Below are 22,980 nucleotides of genomic sequence, written 5' to 3' on the forward strand. Positions count from 1 at the left end.
CCTGGCCGGAGCTCGCTCGCCGGCGGCGACTGAGGAGGAGGAGCAGCTTTTTTTCCCCCTTCCTGACCGGGGGCCCCACCACCACCACCAGCCGCGTCTCCCCTGAGGAAGGCCCGGCTCGGGGCCGGCAGGCGGAGCCCCGAGGCTGGCGGGCGGGGGCGGCGACGGCGGCGGCGGCGGCGGCCGGAAGGGGGGCGGCCTCGTCGGGGGCGCGGGGCTGCTGGGGGGCGCCCGCCCTGGCCTGGCCTGACGGACCCTTCGCGGCTCGCCCCGGACCCCGCCGCCGCCGCCGCCCGCCTCCTCCGCCGCTACCGCCCCGCCGGCCGCTCGCCTCCTCTTTCCCCGACCGCCGCCGCCGCTACCGCCGGGCCTCGCCTTCCTCCCGGGCCGCCTCCGCCGCCGTCTCCGCCGCCGCGATGGCCCAGCAGCAGGTGAGCAGCTCGCAGAAGGCGCTGATGCTGGAGCTGAAGGGGCTGCAGGAGGAGCCGGTGGAAGGCTTCCGCATCACCCTGGTGGACGAGTCGGACCTCTACAACTGGGAGGTGGCCATCTTCGGGCCGCCCAACACCCTCTACGAGGGCGGCTACTTCAAGGTGAGACCACCCCCCACCCCTAGCCCCCGACAAAGGGGACACGGACACACACACATCACAGAGAGAGACAGACAGACAGAGACACACAAAGAGAGATAGACACACGTATCACAAAGAGAGACAGACAGACACACACAGAGATATAAACACCCACACAGATACACACACGCATATCACACAGAGAGAGAGAGACAAACACACAGAGAGACACACACACACAGACAGACACACAGAGATACACACATATCAGAGACGGACACACAGAGAGACACATGACAGAGACACACAGAGAGATAGATGCACACATCACACACACACACACACACACAGACAGATATAAACACCCACACAGATGCACAGCATATCACAGAGAGACAGACAGACACACACAAAGAGAGATAGACACACATATCACAGAGAGAGACAGACACACACACACACGGAGATACACATGACAAAGACACAGAGAGATAGACAAACACACACAGAGGGGGAAGCCTTGCTGCCCCCCCCCCCGGAGAGCTGAGCTTCCCTCCCTCATGCCTTCCAGAAGGGGCCCCTTCCTTCCCCCCCTCCCAATGGTAGGAACTTTTACAACAGCTCTTCGAGGTAGGCCTTCAGAGAACATTCCTGACCTCTTAGGAAACAAGCTGCCTCGAATATCAACATTTTGGCCCTCCTCCCGTTCTTCTCTTTCTCTCCCCCCCCCCCCCCCGTCTGACCTGGTTCTGCCCTCTGGATGGGTTTCCTCTGCCCTTTCCCTCTTTCTCAGGGGCTGCCTCTCTTTCCCTTTTCTTGCTCTCAAAATGGCCCCTTTCTGGGCTGCCTCTATTCTTGCCCATTTCTTCTTTTTCCCCCGTCATCAACATTGTTGTCCATGAAGGGAATCTCTTCAACAAATTCAGGTTATTGTTCTCTGCATGTCCTGATCCTGCTTTGGTAGTTTGTGTTTGCTTTCGTGGAACTGCTGCAGACGTGTAACATCTAAGACGCTACACCTTTTCCCACAAGTATCTTAAACCCCTCACAGGGAGGTGAGCAACAGATAGATTTCTTTACCAGTTTAGTGCTTTACATTGCTTTATCAGTAAGTCTTCTGTCATCCATGCATTTGCTTGATGGTACCTTATTTTCTCCATAGTTTTGTGCCCTGGCTCCCGTAGGTTAAAAGCTGTATTTCCTTTATCCCTTCCCCACCCCCACTCAAGCTTTTCTGCCAGGATGAGACCTGCTCCTTTATGGGTTTCTCTTCCTTTAGAGGCTTTTCATGTTAAAAAAAAAAACCTTCAGTTTGTGAGCATGACAACCCATTTCTGTGCCATCTCTTGCTTATGAAAGCTCAGCCTTTGGCCCCTTCTGTGGTCCCAACATCTTAAACAAAGCTCTGATGCCTAGACCTTTTGCCCTTTGCTAGCTTTCTTTGTTCCCTTGTCTGCTTTTTATAAAAGGTGGAGTTGAGCTCTCTGAAGGGACAAAAAGGATTTAGTCAGTTCTTGCCTTCTTAAGGTGATTTTTCACTGTGAAATTGGCTAGAAAGGAATCTTCACTGGAAACTCACCTACAGGTTTTAGAAACTAGGGTGCTGGTTGGGCTGAGTGGATAAGTGAGAAGTAGCTTTCCTTATGCACGGGAGAACTAATACACAGGTTTGCAAGCAAACCTTTGTTTGAAAATAAAGATTCAAAGTTGTTCTCATGAATACAGTCATTAATTGTAATGGCTGCATTTCATACAGTTTTCATTAGAGCTTCAAGAAGTGGAGTTTTTTTTTTTTTTTTTTTTTTTTGGTGGCCATCATTTCTCGCTTGGCTTTTACAGCCCGTATTTCAAAATATGAAGGTCTGTGATCAGAAAAATAGTAGAAGTCATTGCTAAATGATCACACTTCTTGTAAAATGCCGTTGGTTTTTGGTTTGTACTTTGTGTTGGCAACTGGTTCCAAAGGCCAAACTCTCATTTCACGAGTGAGTTTGGGGGATCAAATCAACATCCTATGGGTAGAGAAGCTACTGGATGCAACATCTATAATTAGACTACTAAGCAAATATGAATAAGCTGCCAAAATATGTTTTGCAAGCTCTAGACACAAATGCTGATTTTTGAGGACATTTGTATGTTTCGGCTTCTCTTCTCTCAAGCTCATATAGATTTCTGTTTGGCTTAGATAGCTTTGGGCAGCAAACCCTAAATATTGACATTCTTACCTGTGTGTGGCCTCAAATATACAAATCAATAACAGCATGATACTGGTGTTCCACCAGTCTTAATGCATTGGGTGTGAACAGATAAGTGATCATTGCTTGTTGCAGTCCATTATCCACAAAAGTATTAATAGCTCCAGTAGGTTCCTGGTCAACTGACTAGGAAAGGTTTGCTAACTTAATTGCTAAAACCAATACTGGGCAATGTGACTGAAGGCCTATTTGCATGAATTGTGAATATATGTATGTTTGCTCAGAATCAAGTCTTGCTGAGATCTCTGGAATTTAATCCTAGTACAGTAAATTAATTTAGGATTGAATCTGAAGCGTATTGGAGAGGATGACAAAAAACAGAGAGGCTTTTGTTACCTTGGAATGTAGGACTCGATGTAAACATTGTTTCCGCATATAAGGCAAGGTATAATTTGCTTTCCACTGATCTTTGCATTTAAAAATGATCCGTGCTATCACTCTAAACAGTTTTAGAGCAAGGGTGAGGGGGGACCTTTTGCCCTCCCATATCTTCAACTCTTCAAGTTGCATCATCAATGGCATGTGTGTTTATAGGCCGAAGCATTTGGAAGGCCAAAGATTCTCCACCCCTGCTTTATAGCCACGCTTTTCTACAGTATCAGTGGCATATTTGTATAATATGGTTGTGTAACATTGGCTATGAATAGACTGATCAGGGGAGGCTGTAGAACGTTTTAACTCATTTGTGGCTATCTAATTGGCAGATATGTCTCTTAAAGTACAGTTTACACACACACAGAGAGGTATATACAATTTGTTGTCTTTCACCAAATATCACATTTAGTGTGTTTCCAAGCCATGTCCCATTAATGGTAATTACATACTGTATATTTCTCTTCTGAATGTAAGGCAGGTTAACTGAAATATAGTACCTGACAGCTTCAAGAAACCTGGAACAATGAGGTGGAAGTGGTTGTCATGTGTTGTTAAGAATAGAGGTGCTTTGTTGTGTCAAATGAAGGTTGACCTAGTAAATATTCCTCAACAGAAGTCTGTTTAGTTTCTGTGAAAGAATTGTAAATACTTTATTTTTCTGCAATGTGTAATATTCAGATAATCAGGTTTTTCCTCCTCTAGAGCAAGATCTTATGTACCTTTCAATGCTAGTAGCATTTGTTACATCTATGGAAGATGATTTCATCTACTTAACTTAAAAGCTTATATATCCCAATGATGATAATCACAGTTATTAATGTATAGATTCTGGATCCCATAGGCTTCATGTTTGCTGAATCTGTTGCTTTAGGTTTTTTTTTTTTTACATGGCCTAGGCTTCTAGGAAAATTCATTTTTTCCCGGTTTTTTTTTTTACATGGCCTAGGCTTCTAGGAAAATTCATTTTTTCCCATGCCTTTCTTTTCATGTATATATCAAGGGAGTCAAAAGGTGTTAGGTTAGTTTACCAGCAGGAGAAATCTGTAGGCATGGTTTCATGTCTCTTTCCGATAAGAGGCCTGGTTTTAGAGTTTAGTTACTGTATCTGTTTTCGGAATTCCTGTCTTTTACTTCCAGTGTTGAAGAGGTCCCATATCTCTTTATTCCCTGGAAGCAGCAAAAGAGCCTTTGGGTATAGAATTTATGAAAAGGTGTTTGGCAGTCGCAATTCGTAGTAACTTCACTGTGATATAAGTCTCTAAACCATGGTGTATTGTGACATGAAATCCACCACCACCCCACCATGGAAGCTTTTTTAAGTATTGGCTTCCCTTTTAGATGAGATGCAGGTTGCCATTTCACCCATGCCTGAGAGACTGGATAATCTTAGTTACAGTTGGAAAGGGGAGGGGGGAGCTTAGTTAACATTAATGGCAGTTTAGGGTAGAGCTACACAGTAAACTACAATTAACCTAAAGCAGAGATGGAAACTCATTCTCCACATGTGCACCAGCGGGAAGAATGGGGGTTCAGGGGTAGCTGAGTTTGTTCTGCTAAGGCTTAAGCCGTGGTTCCACCAGTAGTTGACTGCAGGAACTCTGTGGTTGGTGAGGCAAGTTCTTTTTTTGGTAGAAACCATGCTAGTAACTTAACATGACTTACTCTCTGTGGTCATAAGGATTCTAAATTTAGGAATCTTTCCAACCAGCTTCCCAACAAAGTTGGCTTTTGCAGAGAAGGGTTTTGGACGAGGCTTCGGGCTCCAAAAAGACTCTTGTAAAAATAGTTCCAGCCTTTGAGGGAAGTAGAAATTAAGGGTTATAACAGGCACTTCTGGGTATTAAAAGAGTGAACAAATATCGGATTTAAAATGGGTTTAGAAGTTGTTGCAGGGGTTGAGTGTCCTTGATAAACAATTTTGAAATTTTTAAAGAATTACTTTGAGTTATGAAGAAATAGATGTGTATCTGCTCTGAAACAGACTGGGAAATTCCTTGGTAATGGGTGGATTATGGAACATAATTTGTAATGCAAGGTGAAGTGAGTGAGTTCTAGAAAGCAGGTTGCCTAGAGATCTTAACAGAGGTTAGGCCTGAGCCTACTGTAGTGAATCAGACTTTCATGTTCTCCAAGCCTTGAGTTGCTGCTAAATAAAGGTTCTGCCAGTTGGTTTGAGGATTTATGGTTTGTTTAGTGCCTTGACATTTATGGCATCTTCTCTATTTGGTTTTGTTATCTTGCCCCTGGTTTACTGCCTTACCATTGGTTAGTTGAGTATAGTGTTGAGTATACTGTTTGTCTTCAAAGCCTGCCTGCCTGCTTCCAGTCTTTATGTAGAACAAAATAATTCGGGTGGGAATTCTCCAACCTATGTGGCTCTGTTGCTCTCCAAGTATAAGTACTTCAAGCACTCTTTGTTTTTCCCAAAGCTTACAGTATCACAGAAGAGGACTTCATATAGTGAAGGATGGCTCCATTATCCTAACTCAGTAGAAATTTTACTGACTTTGTCTTCTCCTTTGCTGCCCCCAGAGCTTTCTCTTATCCATCTGGAAATCTGTAACATCATCTCTTTTCTATATTAGAGTTACATAGGGACAGAACTGTGTGTGCCTTGGTCTTCGTCTTCCCAAGGCTGTTAACATTTCATCCTGCACATCTCTGGTCTTGCATAGAAAGCAGCCATATATCTTTTTCAATATGGCTAAATAGCTCAGTGAATTAGATATCTGGCTGCCGAGCCAGAGGTTGGGAGTTTGATTCCCCCACTGTGGCTTCTGGGAGAAGAGTCAGACAGTGTAGCCTTGGCCAATCCAAACCATTGCAGAGTGCGTCTGGAAAAAAGGGATGATAAACCACTTTTGAGTATTTTCTGCCTAGAAGACCCCTAGAAGGGTGACCCTAAGTTAGAACCCAATCGACAGCAGGAAATTATTTTCAGATTTTTCTCACTCTGTTAGTCCTGTGTACCCTGGGGGGGCAATGACAGACAAAGATCCCTCCCAACGCTGCTACCTTCTTCTGTCTTTGAATTAGAAACAGTGCTGAATAAATCTGGAACATTGTGCCTGGAAAACATGCAATTTTCTTAGGATCTCTGGGTCCTGCTTCTGTCAAGTCCGTTTGAATCTGTTTTGTGTCGCGGTTGGGTAAATGCGGCAGGCCACAGCAAGCCCCTGTTTGGAAGAGTGCAGAGCAAAACAGAGGTTCTGGCACATTGGAGGCTTGTTATACAGCCTTAAGGATTCTGTTAGGAAATCAGTAGGGAGGAGAAAGAGCTCCTAGAAGCCATTCCATGTTGCCACAGGAGACTGGGCTGCGGGCGGTCTGCCAGGTGGGCTTTGCTCTAGTCGGCAGCCTGGCATGGGTTGGAGGCACTTCCCCATTCCTGTTCTGGCGGACGTAAAGAATCATGACGCTGGGATAGAAACCTCTTGCCCTTCTTCTGTGTAAAATCCGGCCTGCCTAATGAACTGGTTGGCCTTTGTCTAGAGAGTTATTTTTCTTCCAAGTCTTCCAAGAAAGTAGAGGTTGAACAGAGCTAGCAGCTTGCTTTTTCCTCTGGAGCTTGATATCTCGAGAGCTACTTGGTGCAGTTGTGGGAGCCAAATAGGAAGGCTTTCCTTTCATTAATGACACCGAACTGCAGATGAGAAGGAGTTGCTTGCTGGAATGCATACTTGGAGAGAGGATTAGACCCAGCCCTTCTTAATGTCATAATCATTTTCTGGGGAGAGGCAGCTTCTTCTAATTGAGGAAGTACAACTGGCTATGCTTTCAAATTAGGAAAGAATATTATTACTGGTTTCTTCTTATTTTATAAATTAATGTTTATAAGGTAGTTCCAGTTAGGTGTTGTAAAGAGAGAGGAAGTGGTTAAGGATTATGTAACTCTACACAGAATAGGTTGAAAGAGTGTCAGTCTTCTTGTGGTGTGGTGTTGTTGAAGAAGGTTGTTTTCTAAGTTTTGAACAACTTAATTAAAACATCTCAAACAAGGTGTGGACTTGTAGTAATTGCTATTATATGCGATAGAAATATTATATGGGATGGAAATGCAATCATACGTTATAAAATTCGCTTGGAAATTTGGATATGTTTCCTGTATGGCACCATTAATTTCCAAGGAGGGCCACTATACAGTAGTTGAAACAAAAGTATTCCTAAATTCCCAATGGCAAAGAAAAGTGCAATTAAGGAAGGGGAATAGAGATACTATTCTATACTATCTCACTTAACAAGAGATGGACTTTTACCTTCATTGACCAAGTAATGTCATTGTACTGTTTATGTGTGTGTCTTTTGTGTTAAGAGGTTACCACTTTTCTTCAGGAACTCAAGGGTGAAACCTATGCAATGTTGACAAAATTAAAGGGGGGGGGGGGAAGAGAGGAGAAAAGAATAAAATACAGCCAAAGAAATGGATTTTAATCCAGAAAAGCTCGCAGTAGCATAACTTTGATATTTTTTAAAGTGTCCTAATATTTTGTCCTTTTTCCCCCTCTGTTTTTCTCATTTCCCCGATGTAATGTTATCAGTCTCTTCAGACAAATGTGGCTAGTCTTTTGGAAATAAGATACATCATATGCAGTCAAGATCAGTCTCTTTACCAGAGAATTGGGAAGTGGCCAGTGTGATGCCAATTTTTAAGAAAGTAACTAGGAAGCTATAGGATAGTTAACTTCTGTCTAGGCAAGTTAATTTGGTGGATACAGTTATTGAAGAATACAGTTCTCAAGGATATTGAAAGAAGAGTTTTGCTGAAGGAAAATTAGTGTAGCTTCTACAAAGGTAAATGTTTTGCTAGCCTTTTAGACTTTGAAGGTATAAGCTATGAAGTACAGTAATAGAGTTCATCTGACTTTTCAGACAAGATCTGTCGCCAAAGATTTTTGAGTAGGCTCGACTGCAATCTTGAAATGAGGAGAAAGGTCTATGGAGTCAGTAACTCCTTGAACAGGAAGCAGAGAGTGGGAAGGAAACACTGTTCCAGTGGAGAGCCGTATTCTCCCAATGGTTGGCATTTATCCTGTTCCTGATCATGAATGATCCTAGAGTGAAGAGGGATCAGTGAAATGGCCTGACTGACCAGTGCTATCAAATTATTTAGGGTGGTAAAACGAAGACAGACAGCACAAAGGTCTGGAAGGACATCTTCCATTGGGGAATGGGTATTAAAATACCAAAAGCACAGCAATCTAATTAAGTATAAAAAGGAGCAAAAAAATGTTGAAGACTGTGTGTATGTTGTGGAATTCTAATTGGCAGTAGTTGAATTTGGAGATGTAGTGAATAGACTGATGGAAACGTTGGCTCAGTATGCCACTGCTGTGGGAAATAGGAACGTTCGTGTTTGGGGTCATTAGAAACATGGTAGTTTGAGGCCCCTTTGAAATTTATTTATTATTTATTTTATTAGATTTATACCCCGCCCATCTAGAGAGATGGTCTACTCCTTTCTTCATATGTTCTCCCTAACTCTGTACTGTGTGGCATTTGAGAGTTGTCTCTAGAATGAACTGCACAGAAAGCAGATTCTGCTTTTTTTCTTACTGACTTTGCACAGTACGTTATTCCTTTCATTCACAGGTATGCAACATTCCAGGTAGCACCGTGGTACTGTCAGATATGTATTGGGCTTCTGCTGGGGTCACGAATGCAGCCATGCCTTCTGAGAAATGTGTTGCCCATCTACTGTGCCAACAATTGGCTTTTTCCAGCCGTGGGCCTATACACTCGATTCTGACTTGTGCCCAAGCCAAGAGCTGGCACTGCTGCGATGGCCTGTCAGTCACTAAGGATATCATTCTGGAGGTTGGGGTTCGTGATTTGGAGTATGTGAAGGCTCATAGGTGAATGTGCACTCTGATCTCCACATTCATTTTCTGCCTACACTGGGCCTCCGCCCAGGGTTGCCACTCTTGAATTTGACTTATATCCCATGAGGTATCATCTGGATGCAGTGCTCTGGTCTCTCAGAAGCTGCTGTGTGGCTTGAATATATTCTTTGTGGTGGCTGAAAACGTACTTTAGTTTGCGTCAGAGTGTCTGATTCCCAGTCAAACAAAGCTTCAATCTTGAAGCAATGCTGGGACAAGAGGCTAATATACTCAGAGCTGTGTGTTAGACAAAGGACTTGGGGTTTTGTGTTTTCCCTCTTAACTCCTTGAAATGCTTTGCTGAACAGCAGGGCTGCTGTTAGTGTAATTTCAGAAAGGCAGCTTACATACAAAACAATGCCTATCTGCCACCTGTTTTTCATCTCTTGGAAAATAGATTGTATTAAAATCACATTTAATTTTATGTATTGTGTATGGTAAGAATTCTGGATTCTGATTTTGCACTACATGACAGATCAAATTTGGCATTCTCTGTTCCCTTGGGAGCAAAAGCAAAGCGTGCTGCTTATATACCGCCCCATAGTGCGAACAAAGAAATTGTATCACACGAAAAAGGAAGGAAGACCACGTATTAACATCAGCAAGACTCGCGATCAAAGAAAAGTGAAGGAATTTGCCCAAGCACTTGAGGAAACCCTTCCAGGTCCAGCTAATGTAAATGCACCTGAACGATGGGAACACTTCAAGACCGCTGTGTATAACACCGCCTTGTCCACCTTTGGCAAGAAGACCAGAAAGATGGCTGACTGGTTCGAAGCCCATTCGGAGGAGTTAATGCCAGCCATCGAGGATAAGAGAAGAGCTCTAACAGCATACAAAACCTGTCCTAGCGAGTACAACCTGCAAGCTCTTCGAGCTGCTCGTAGCCAAGTCCAACAGGCTGCCAGGAGATGCTCCAATGATTATTGGCTTCAGCTCTGCTCTCAGATACAGATAGCAGCGGACACAGGTAACATCAAAGGAATGTATGATGGTATCAAGCAGGCCTTAGGTCCACTACAGAAGAAATCTGCTCCCTTGAAGTCTGCTACAGGTGTGATCATCCAGGACCGAGCACAGCAGATGGAACGCTGGGTACAGCACTACTCTGAGCTGTAGTCCAGAGAGAATGTAGTAAGCAAAGAAGCATTAAATAACATTGAGTGTCTGCCTGTCTTGGAAGAGCTGGACAGCGAACCAACCCTAGCAGAAATAACTGCGGCCTTGGATTCCGTCGCCTCCGGCAAGGCACCTGGAAGGGACAACATCCCTGTTGAAGTGCTGAAATGCTGTAAGGAGATCATCACCACCGAACTGTATGAAATCTTTTGCCTCTGCTGGAGGGAAGGTGGAGTACCACAGGACATGAAGGATGCAAACATCGTCACATTGTACAAGAACAAAGGAGACAGGGGCGACTGCAATAACTACCGTGGCATCTCTCTTCTTAGCGTTGTAGGGAAGCTGCTTGCCCGTGTGGTGCTGAAGAGGCTCCAGATGCTTGCAGACAGAGTCTATCCAGAATCACAGTGTGGATTTCGAGCTAATAGATCCACCACTGACATGGTATTCTCCCTCCGACAGTTGCAGGAGAAATGCAGGGAACAACAACAGCCACTCTTAGTGGCCTTCATAGACCTTACAAAAGCATTTGACTTGGTTAGCAGGGATGGCCTTTTTAAAATACTTCCCAAGATTGGATGCCCACCTCATCTCCTTAACATCATCAGATCCTTCCATGAGGGAATGAAAGGCACTGTAGTTTTTGACGGCTCAACATCAGATCCCTTTGACATCCGAAGTGGAGTGAAACAGGGCTGTGTCTTCGTACCAACCCTTTTTGGGATCTTTTTTGCTGTCATGCTGAGGCATGCGTTTGGAACTGCAACCGAGGGTGTCTATCTCCGGACTAGATCAGACGGAAAGCTCTTTAATCTCTCCAGATTGAGAGCAAAGACCAAAGTCCAACTGAAATGCATGCGGGACTTCCTCTTTGCAGATGATGCAGCCATTGTTGCTCACTCTGCTGAAGACCTCCAACAACTCATGAATCGTTTCAGTAAGGCCTGTCAGGACTTTGGACTAACAATCAGCCTGAAGAAAACACAAGTCATGGGCCAGGGCGTGGACTCACCTCCTCCTATTACCATCTCCACACAAGAATTGGAGGTTGTTCATGACTTTGTGTACCTTGGCTCAACCATCTCTGACACCCTCTCCCTGGATGTTGAGCTGGATAAACGCATTGGGAAAGCAGCTACCATGTTCTCTAGACTCACAAAGAGAGTATGGCTCAATAAGAAGCTGACAACACATACCAAGATCCAGGTCTATAGAGCCTGTGTCCTGAGCACACTCCTGTACTGCAGTGAGTCCTGGACCCTTTGTGCACGTCAGGAGAGGAAGCTGAACACCTTCCATATGTGTTGCCTCCGACGGATTTTTGGCATCACCTGGCAGGACAAAGTTCCAAACAGAGTAGTCCTAGAACGAGCTGGAATATTCAGCATGTATACATTACTGAAACAGCGACGTCTACGTTGGCTTGGGCATGTTGTGAGAATGGCTGATGGTCGGATTCCAAAGGATCTCCTGTATGGAGAATTAGTGAAGGGAAATCGCCCCAGAGGGAGACCACAGCTGCGATACAAGGATATCTGCAAGCGGGATCTGAAGGCCTTAGGAATAGACCTCAACAGATGGGAAAACCTGACATCTGACCGTTCAGCTTGGAGGCAGGCAGTGCTTCACGGCCTCTCCCAATTTGAAGAGACCCTTGTCCAGCAGGCCGAGGCAAAGAGGAAGTCACAAAAGCAGCAAAACCAGGGAGCTGGACAGGGGACAGATTGGATTTGTCTTCAGTGTGGAAGAGATTGCCACTCTCGAATTGGCCTCTTCAGCCACACTAGACGCTGTTCCAAGTCCTCCATACAGAGCACGACACCATAGTCTTTCGAGACTGAAGGATGCCTAACTGAGTGCTTCAAGCACTCTCTGGGCAGTTTACAAGTTAATTATGCAGGCTACATATTGCCCCCCCCCCCAGCAAGCTGGATACTCATTTTACCAACCTCGGAAGGATGGAAGGCTGAGTCAACCTTGAGCCGGCTACCTGGGATTGAACCCCAGGTCGTGAGCACAGTTTTGGCTGCAGTACAGTGGTTTAACCACTGTGCCACGAAGCACAACTCATCGAGCATTGCTCATTGGGATCCATATCCACTGATGTTCATTATCTGTTGGGGTGTGTCGGATGTCATGCTTTTAACCTGGATCCATGAGTTCTTAGGCTTAACTGTGCTACTAGAATAGAAAGTTGGATTGTAACTTGAAATGTAGTGTCTCTTGGGACAGCATGTCTAAATATTGCTGTGCCATAAAACCCAACCTAGCTAGCTTGATCACTCTGGCCTTTTTTACATTGTTTGCCAAGCCATTTACCTGATAACAACTTTATTTGCCAAATGACAAATTTGGTCCTTGAACTTAATCGCCAGCATAATTGTCAGGAACTTTAAAAAACACACCTTAAGTTGAATTGCATTTTGCAATAGCATTCAGCATTGTGATCCATGAGAGCAAGTAATTAGTGTATCTTTGAGCAAGTTAATTTTATATGAAACAGGTTTTTTTTTGGGGGGGGGGCTTTTGATGACCTGAAAATGTTGTTAAGTTTCAGCTTTGTGAGAAATTGGTAGCATTTCTTGATGGCAGTTTGTCCCAGACACCTTTTGTCTGGGACAAACTGCCATCAAGAAATGCTACCAATTTCTTTACTGCAAGTTTTTTGTGGTTTAAAGCCTTCTTTATATCATCACTATTTGTCCCTATATGTTACATTCCAAGTCTTCAGTTTGTTTAACATATTGGAAACTTAAAGCCTTGACAACTTTAACGTAAAGCATCAGTAGCAGTACTGTAATATTAAAAGAATAATCATAGGTATGAATAACAACGGATCATTTGTAACTTGTCAATAGTGCAAAGTCAAGGTGCTTATTGGGCTACTACAGTGGTTCTTAACCTTGGTTACCCAGGTGTTTTTGGACTGCAACTCCCAGAAGCCTTCACCACCAGTTGTGCTGGCTGGGGTTTCTGGGAGTTGCAGTTGAAAAACACCTGAGTAACCCAAGGTTAAGAACCACTGAGTCACTTCATCTGGCCCTTCAGATGATGTTCATATCAAATTTAATTATAGGCTGCTTGACTCTGCCTTGAGCGTTGTTATCAGGGTAATGCCCATTATATGTTGTATAATGGAGAAATGTTGCAATGACATAGTTGGGTTCAGTAGAGCAGCTATTTCTAGAAGTTTCCACAATGCAGTTTACAGCTACAGTCAAGAGTTATATAATAATTGTTTACTATCAAGTCTGACTTATGGTAGGTTTTCTAGGTAGAGAATATGAGAAGTGGTTTACCATTCCCCTCTTCTTAAAGTGTCCTAGGGCTGTGCAGCTGGCCCAAGGCCATCCAGGCTGGCTCTTCTCCCGAGAGGCACAGTGGGGAAATCAGACTCCCAGCTGCTGGCTCTGCATCCAAAGACCTAAACCAGTAAGTTGTCCACCAAACTGTCAAAGATCAAGCTTGTGGGATAAGTTGCACTGTTGATGTCTCACAGGAAAAAAAAATGAGTCCTGACTTAATGTAATTATACTGCATTTGAGAGGGCCCAAAGTTCTCTTTGGAGATTAATTCCAGATCCAGGATCGTGTATTGTACAAGAAGGGAAAGCACAGATGTGCAATATTGAGTTGTGTTGTGAATGGTGACCTCTTTCAGGCTTCTTTAGAAACTTCCTATTTTCATAGCAGTACATGAACAGAAAATGAGCTAATATTAAATCTTTTAGGTTGAGAACCTACGATGGTTTAAAACAGCAGAGTCTTGAAGATGCTTAAACAGAAAGCAAGAAGAACCAGGATAAAACAGAACCCGTAACTAGGAAATGGCTGCTTAAGAAAGACTACTTTTAACATCTATGGGGAGGGCCCGGTTCACAAGCTCGCTGGGAAAAAGTTAAGCGCATGTGTCAGGTGGAGAAGGTCTCTTCTTTCATAACCCCGAAGCTTTAGAACAAGAGTTTAGAAATGTGACTTTTTTTGACTACTCAAGGATTTAAGCTATTACAATTTTTTAAAATGACAATGTTTCTGGTCTCTGGTAGGGACTCAAGATGATGTCTGTGGATATCCAATTACATTCGAACCCAGAGCACAGAGTATCACCTTAGGCGGACTGTAGCAGAACAATGCTGCATTTATGGTATTTTTAAACCAGTTAGTGTTGACTAACCAATTCATTTTCAAGCTACTTTTTTCCCCTTACAAGAGATGGTACGAAACATTCTTCATTATTTCGGCTGCCTTCTTCCTTACCAGTGACAAGGTGGTGGTGGAGTTACGTTAATTATTTAAGGCTTCTCTGTACAGTTCAGCTGTATCTGCTGGGAACTCTTTTAGCCCCTCCTGTCACCAGCTTCTTGTAGGGTTGGTGAGGAGTGAGGGCTTTTCGGGAAGGGGCTTGTTGCTTTTTACGGTTAAAAACCTCCTCATAACATCACTGCTGTGTGTACTAAAAGGTATTAAATAACCAGCTGTCTTGTGTAACCTGGCAGTTTTTCATGGACACTCTTCTTCTGGAAACTTGGGCTTTTTTCAAGTGACCAGACTAGTGAGTGCAGTATAATTTAAATGAATTCATCTTCCTTTTCAGGTGTGTCTCTACATCCTCTCCCACTACGCTGTGGAAGGCTTTTATATCACTATATAAAAGGGCCACATTTTACTCATTCCTGCTCTAGTATCTCAGATTTGGGGCCATGTATCACTTTTGGATATGCTGTACTTGTGGAATCTTGTTTTAATTTTTTTGAAATGAAGGCTTTAGATCTTGTCCTGGCAAAAAACAACAATGGTAGAATGTGAGGAATTCGGCACAGTGACGGTGAGCATGCAGTCCTCCATCCAATAACTTAGACATGCCGTTTTAGTACCCTTTTGCACAGGCTGCCAGCGTATAGGAAAACCCAGTGTTGTATTCTGACCTTCTAATTGGGCAAGTGAATAAGGCCTTATTGGGCCTGCTGAAAATAAGAGGTTTGGCAGGTCTGACTAAAAGTGCATTTAGTCCAGCATCATTTTGATTTACTGCAGATTCCTTCCAATAAAAAATGTTCAAGACATCTAACAAAATGTAAATTAACAACACTGTAATTAAAATATTAAAACGTCTGATAAAAACACAAAACACTTCAATTAAAAAGGATCACTTGTCAAAGAAAGCCGATTTATTGCTGAAGCAGGCGTTAGAAGGCAGCCCCAAAGGTTTGTCTAAATAAATGTATTTCTGCTTATTATGAAATAACATCTGATGCAACAGATATTAAGGAGTAGTAGATACCAAGGATATACTTTTCTTTTGTTCTCTCTTAATTGTGGCTCCAATAATGGAGGTGGCGAACACGCCCTAGGACCCTTTAGAGACTCACCCTGCCCCCCCGGGGGTCAGAGGGGGCAAAATTGCCACCTTGTGGGACTCTTTTGAGGCTTGGGAAGAGTCCCAGAAGGTGGCGATTTCGCCCCTTCTGGCCTCCGGGGGGGGGGGGGGCTGGGTGAACCTCCAAAGGGTCCTAGGGTGTGTTCCATAAGACAGACCTCTCCATAAGACTCACCAATTTTTAGGAGAAGAAAACAGATTATTTTTTTCCTGTTTTCTTCTAAAAATTTGGTGCATCTTATGGAGCGAAAAATATGGTAAGTCAGCACTGGTGTAGTACAATATTATAAATACCCTGATCCCAAGTAGTGTAAGATTTTTGTACGTTAAAAGCAGCAGTGACCAACCCAACGCCTCCATGAAACCCACCAACAGTCCGTGAAACCCACAAACATTCTGCTTGTTTCCTGCAAGGGGAATCTTGAAGCTTATTGATGCTCTGGAGCCCTAATCCGATGAGCCGAATCACTGTATGGCTTTTAGGGCAGAGAAGCAAGTTCTTTTATCTGAACCTGTGGCCCTTCAAATAAGGGGTATCAACTAGCCTCTCTAGAGGGCTGTGCGTTTCTTATCCTGCCTTAATTGGAATAGTAATCCTATCAGTGAAATGGTCTTACCTAGCAAAATGTAAAGTGGTGAAACATTGGAAATGGTTGGAAGTGGGAGTCTTTAGACTGGTCTTCATTTGTCCATTCAGGGTGGATAAACATGATTTTAAAAAAATGATTTAAATTTTTTTTGGTTGATTCTTTAATTTAAGTCATTTTTTAAAAAATTGAAATCAAATCCATCCTGTGTATATCACCGTCCTTTATATGGAGTGACTGCAGTGGGTGAAGGCTTTGGCTGCCCGTACAGTTAGAGTCTGGTCTTGTTTGGACGTTTATGCCAGGGTAGCCCTAGTAACGGTGTTGCAGGCAGCCTGAAGTAACTAGGACTACTTTAAAATTTCATTCCAGCTTTGGTTTTCTATCTGAATAGAGTAGATGTTGTACCTTAAGGTAATTGTAGCATTTTAACCTTAATGTAATGCTAGCATTTTATTCTCTGTAAAATGCTACAGACAGGCTGGGCTCAATATTAAATAGCAGGCAGTAGAGGCAGCCTTTCCCCTCCTGCATGCTCTTGTGTCTGCAGTATTTTACATTATTTTTAAATATACAGAATCAAGGAAGAGAAATGCTGCAGTAGCTGTCTGGTCCGTGTGTACCTCAAGAGACAAATAGCCAGTGTCAAAGAAATATAAGATATAAGGCGTTTTCCAGGTCTCTCTTGGTGAGGAGGAGTGATGAAGCCCGGAGGCTGCAGATCGCACTGCTCCGGATCCAACTGGAGGCCTCAATGACAGGATGCTAGTTGCAAGCCATGGGAATTGTAATGCAACAAGAAGGGGCAGGGCGTGCTTTTCAGTATGTGATCCGCATCCCAAGCTCTGAGTGTTAGGTTGTGGGTCAGTTTCAAGCCTGTTTGGCCATGAAGCTTTCCTACAGCTTCTTGCTATTTCATTCGCCTCGTTGTATCGTGCAGGACAGCCCGGTCGTGTGCATACTGATATAATTCTTTTTTCTAGGAAGGCATCTCCCTAAAAGTCAATTCAATTGGAATGCCTTAGACTCTGTAGGCACATTTTGGGAGGCAGTGGGGTTTCCTTGAGGCCTTTCGGTGACATAGATCACTGTGCTGCTTAAAGTGTTGCACGTGAAAGAGAAGACGTAAACACAGTTATCCATTACCAAATTTTCCAGCTTTTGCTGAAGTGCTACCGGCAAATGGGAGTATTCTAGCTGCTCTTATGATGTTATTACAGATGTGCATGGTGAAAATGTTCGTATTTCATTCTTTTCAGATTCTTTGACACAGTGGCTTGTTCCTTTTTCATATTTTTCATGCATTGATCTTTTTGTTTTTTAAGAAAGGAAACACCTCTTTCTGATCAGTGATTTCATGTGCCCACATTCGTGTTTTCTGGCACAACTTCTCAGGCCTTGTTGTCATGCATCAAGTAACCTTTGATTCATGGTGACACTAAGAATGAATGATTTCCAAAACGTTCTGTCCTCAACTGCCCTGCTTAACTCTTGTAAACTTAAGTCAGTCAATGTCGTATTTGGTCTTCCTCTTTTCCTGCTGCCTTCCATCTTTCCAGCATTATTGTGTTTTCCTTCTTGTGTTGTGCCCAGCGTAGGACAGCTTCAGCTTCAACATTTTGGCCTCCAGAGATAGTTCCGGCTTGATTTGATCTAGGACCCATTTGTTCATCTTTCTGGCCGTCCAGTGTGTCCGCGAAGCTCTCCTCTAGCACCACATTTCAACCAAATCATTTTTTTCTTTGTCAGCTTTCTTTACTGTCCAGCTTTCACTCCTATACACAATGGGTGATCAGAAATTCAAGAGTGTGAATGGTCTTGATCTCCAGTGACATAACCTTACTCCTGATGATCTTTTCCGATTTCTTTATTGCTGCCCTTTTAAGACTCAGTCTTCTTCTGAAGCCTAATGAACCTTAAAAACTACTCCAGAATAGTAGAGACAAGGCAGTAGAGAATCTACTCCAAAAGCAGGCAGCAGCAAACAAGAAAGAATCATTATAACAGTGATGCAGGTGGTAGTTTAAAAATTCACATTCGAAACAACAACAGCACAGTACAAAAAAGCAGGGCTCACAGACACCCACTTAACAGAGCAACCAACAAGAACATACCTAGAACAACAAGAAAGAACCGTCCCATACCATGACTAACCAACCGTGACAATCACCTGCCCAGCCTAGTGACACACTGGCATAGGAGCACCTTGGCGTCCACACCCCCACAGAAGCAAACAAAGCAGTCCCCAAAACACCAACAAAATTTGCATCTTGCAACACCAATAAATACAGAGTAAATTAATCAAATATCATTAAAAAATTAACCAGGTAGGCAAAGCACCACCTACACAAAAAGAGAGAATAGCAAAATAAAACACACACAAGTCTCCTCTCTCAAAATGAAGAAAAGCAAGCAAGCAAAAAAAAAAAAGTCCCCAGAATACAACAAAAAGAGCACACACAATCTGCCAGAAGTACTAGAATTTAGGAATATTTTTCTCTTTGTATCCCTTGATCTTATTTTCTTTGAATCCAGCTGGCAGGGCAGGCTAGGCTCAGGGAAATGCAGGCAATAATCCCAGAAAGGAAAGGAAGGGGGGAAAGGGGAAATTCCCAAATAATCCAGAGAGAAGGAAAAAGAATCCCATGGATTCAGGCTGCCCGGCAGCAGCAAGACAAATAAAAAAGAAATGTGTGAAAATCCTCCCCCCCCCCAAAAAAAATTAAGGACAGAAGAGGGAGAGCACCACATAGGAGCTGTCGATAGGTAGCAAAAGCAAGCCAAGAGGGAGAGTGCCAGATGCTCAACACATAGTAATCCCACCCACAAGGAATGACTGAAGCGGAAAAAGGCCACTGCTTGTTGATTTTCAGGCTGTCCTACGGATTCAGTATTCTGGCTTCCCACTCCTGGATGTTCTGACTGGCTGCTGAGAGCAGGCTTTATGTAGCTGTTGGGTGAAACATCAAATTTTCATATACCCTTTTGTAAACATGAATCATTCATGTTAAAGCAGCTCTCCTTTGTCAATGGAAGAAAGATCGCAAAACACACAAAAAAGAGTGTATCTCTTTCATGTTTTGCTTCTTTTGTTTAAATGTGAAAGACCCTTCCCTAATGGAGACCCCTGTCTAGCAGACTTTCCCTTTGTGTCTTTTTATGTGCTGTAAAGCTTTATTTGTGGGAGCAAACTAGTATTTGAAGCCTAGCGCAAGTGTTTGTAGCAAGTACAGTGTGACTCTTGGTGGGGTTGTGTCTATAAGTGGTATTTCTTGGGTCAAGTCCCTCTCCTGTTGGTCTTCCTGTAGCATTGCCAATTTTGTACAGTATATAGAATTTTTTTCAAATGGGGAAACCGAATCATTGTACACTCAGGAGGCTAACGAATCTGATTAAGGTGGATGTTAATAGCAGAATATAACATATCCTGCAGTGTCACGATCATAGCAGGATTACTAAGCACGAACACTGGCTGAGAAGATCTGCACCCTAAGCTTTTTTGAAGGCTTTGATAAGACAAGTGGCTTTACTGACGGTCTTCCCTCCACCACTGACCTGATCACCAGATTATGTTAGGTTGCAGCACACTTTTAAGGTCACACCTCAGAGCACACTGCTGCGGTGCCTAATCCTTTCTGCAGACCTGGGGAAACAAAAATCAAACAGACTGATTCTTTGGCAGCAGCCTGAGTATTTGGTTTGGTCTATGTGGCATATGAGAGGGACGTGATGGCGCTGCGGGTTAAACCGCAGAAGCCTCTGTGCTGCAAGGTCAGAAGACCAGCTGTCGTAAGATTGAATCCATGCGTCGGAGTCAGCTCCCGTCGCTTGTCCCAGCTCCTGCCAACCTAGCTATTGGAAAGCATGTAAAAATGCAAGTAGATAAATAGGTACCACCTCGGTGGGAAGGTCACGGCATTCTGTGTCTAGTCACGCTGGCCACGTGACCATGGAAACTGTCTTCGGACAAATGCTGGATCTATGGCTTGCAAACAGGGATGAGCACTGCGCTCTAAGAGTCAGACACGACTGGACTAAATATCAAGGGAAACCTTTACCATGTGGCATATGGCTCGCAATATCATTTCTCCTCTACTTTGTCAATAGATGTGCAGTAATTTGCAAGGTTGTCCACAGTCTCAGTCCAAGCACTCTGCTTGTGGAATTACACAGAGGGCAGCAAAGTAGCAGTCGGATAAAAATCAGATAGCAGTACTCCAGTAAACATCAGATTTTGCCCCACCATTGCAATATCACTTTAGGAAGGGTTAGAGGTGGGGCTGGAAGCCAGTTTATATTGTACCAGAAGCTTCTTGGTTGGCTCTTCATAATTAAGATTGTAGTTAACCAATCTTCTTGGTAAATTATGTCAGGAATGCATGAACTGCCACGCAACTATTACAGCATCAGGAATGCATGAACTGCCACACAACTGTCTGGGAAATGATATGGGAGAAGTTGGTGTTGTGGGTAAATCGAATGTGGCTGGGTACGTTCCACCCTGAATGTGTAGTATTCTGCTGCAGTGAGACTCAGAGGTGCTTGAACCTAACAATATGCTGGAGCAGAACGGTGGCGGCTACTACTGTGATGTTCTTTTCCTGCTAGGGGTCTGGCCACTTACTGTCATTATTTATTTCAAATATTTTTACCCCGCCTGTCTCCTCAACAAGACCCAAAGCAGCTTACAATAATTAAAAGACCATCTTTAAAAGCTAAAAAAAAATACAGTGAGTAAACGGATATTAAAAAGAATTAAACTTGGTTTCTATTTTTGTAAAGTTTTTATTATTTACACTGTTGTATGTATGTATACTTTTATTACCTGATGTTAGCCGCCTAGAGTGGTCCTGAGTTGGCTACATAGGCGGGATATAAATAAAATAAAAAAAATAATCGAATATTATAATTAAAATGCTTAATAAAAGCAATATTAAAGACACATTTAAAAACAGCAGAGTACAACAATCCATTTTAGAAAACAAACCCTCTCAGGCTGCCAGTCACTAAGGAAAAGCCTGCTTTGCTTCTCATGGGGAGGGAGTTCCAGAGTTTAGGTGCAGTGACACAGAGAAGGCCCTCCCCTGATGACCTTAATTCCTGGCCAGACTCAAAGAGGGAGATGCAGCCTTTTAGCTTGCTTGAACCCAGGCCTTTTGTAGCTTTACTAATACAGTGGTGCCTCGCTTAGCGAGTGCCTCGCTATGCGATGAATTCGCATAGCGAGGGGGTCCGGGCCATCGCTGGAGCATTCGCTCAGCGATGGCCCCTATGGCGATTTTTCGCTTTGCGATGATCGCTAAGCGATTCGCTTAGCGATCTTCGCAAAACGAAGCGGGGGAGAACAGCTGATCGGCGGTTCCAAAATGGCCGCCGGAAGGTCCGCGCCGCATTTTCGCGCCCTGCCCTCGCTTACCGAGGGCGCGAAAATGGCGGCGCTATGGGACAACATCGCTTAACGGTGAGTTTTCAAGCCATAGGAACGCATTGAACGAAGTTCAATGCGTTTCTATGGCTTTTTTAATTCCGTTTAGCGATGTTTTCGCATAGCGAAGGTTAATCCGGAACGGATTAACCTCGCTATGCGAGGCACCACTGTACTTACATGAGCTGTTCTGCAGAGTCACAGAAAGAAAAATATTCTAATGTTTTTGAAGGCACAGTAAAACAAGGTTCTTGTTTTTCTTAAAAAAAAAAAAACATTGTGGGGCAAGTTGAAATATATGCTATAATTACTTTTATCTCAAACCTAAGCTTATTTCATTGCTTTGGCAACATAACATACAATGGTGATTTAATTAGCATTTAAAATATTACTGTGTGTCATATTTATAAAATTTAAAGATATAAAATCCCTAGTTTTTTTACAAGCAAAATTGTGAATATATACCTTGTATTGAAGATAATTGCAGACGGAAGCCACCCTATACGCTCTAAGCACACATACCTGTTTTTAGCAGGTGAGAAGGCAGAGAGAAATGAAACCTGAAATTTTGCAATAACGCTGTGATTGTTTGTGTAAAATTGAGCCAAGGATTGACAGAAGGCAAGCCGCAATTCATAAGCAGGGAGACTCTCCCCTGTGCTCCTAATGAACACCCACTAGGTATAAAAATCACAGCTTGGCTTTGAGTGTTTTTAAATGATTGGTTCTGCAGATCTCTGTACTATGCAGTTTTGGTGGTTTGAATGAATAAAAGCTTGTCTTAAAGAATTTTGCGCATTTCGAATTAGGAAATACATTATCACAGTTGTTTCTGTTTTCTGCAGTGTTTCAGTTCGTCTCCCACGGGATGAAATCTTGTCCTGTGGGGGTAGGGGGGAAGCCCCCCCCTTCTTCCTCTTGGGCCTTCCCATCTTTTGATCAGATGATGGCCTTCCAAGGGAAGTGTTCACTTTGCACTTAATGAATGGGAGGTCATCCAATTGGATATTGGAAGGACGAGTGTGCTTCCCTCTCCTCTCCTTTGCATGCATGACACCAAAGTTCCTGTGAGTGGTCTTGAGGAGTCTTACCAGATTTGATTTTAAAAAAAAAGTTATGTAGTCCTCAAGTAGCTGAACCGTTGATGAGCTAGAAGTACAGAACAAATGTGAACTCCAGTTGTTGTTTTTTCCTAGACGTTTGAAAGTAGTAGGCAGATCCTTCTGGCACTGGCCAGCCTGGTTCCTCAAGCAGCTCATGCTGGCTCATGCTGTTGCTAAAATGGGGATTGCCCCGGCATTTCGATTTCATACACCCACTCATTTGCCAAATAACCTTTCTTCACCATGGTTTGTATACTGTTGCTGATGGAGATTGTTAGATTTTAGC

The 22,980-nt window shown here is 43.4% G+C and overlaps 1 protein-coding gene across 2 annotated transcripts in view; it reads left to right on the forward strand.

Moving 5' to 3' along the window:
- The first annotated feature begins 297 nt into the window (after positions 1 to 297).
- Positions 298 to 22,980, forward strand: part of UBE2R2 (ubiquitin conjugating enzyme E2 R2) — a 68,731-nt gene continuing 46,048 nt past the window's right edge. Inside the window, exon 1 of one of the 2 annotated variants that reach the window (XM_020796429.3) lies at positions 298 to 593. In XM_020796429.3, the coding sequence (XP_020652088.1) occupies positions 417 to 593 (177 nt within the window). In that variant the 5' untranslated portion in view covers positions 298 to 416. Of the gene's footprint in view, positions 594 to 633; positions 13,636 to 22,980 lie in introns of those variants that run through there. The other variant, XM_072993003.2, reaches the window with a different exon arrangement.

This window comes from Pogona vitticeps, chromosome 2, assembly GCF_051106095.1.
Source record: "Pogona vitticeps strain Pit_001003342236 chromosome 2, PviZW2.1, whole genome shotgun sequence".
NCBI classification, from domain to species: domain Eukaryota; kingdom Metazoa; phylum Chordata; class Lepidosauria; order Squamata; family Agamidae; genus Pogona; species Pogona vitticeps.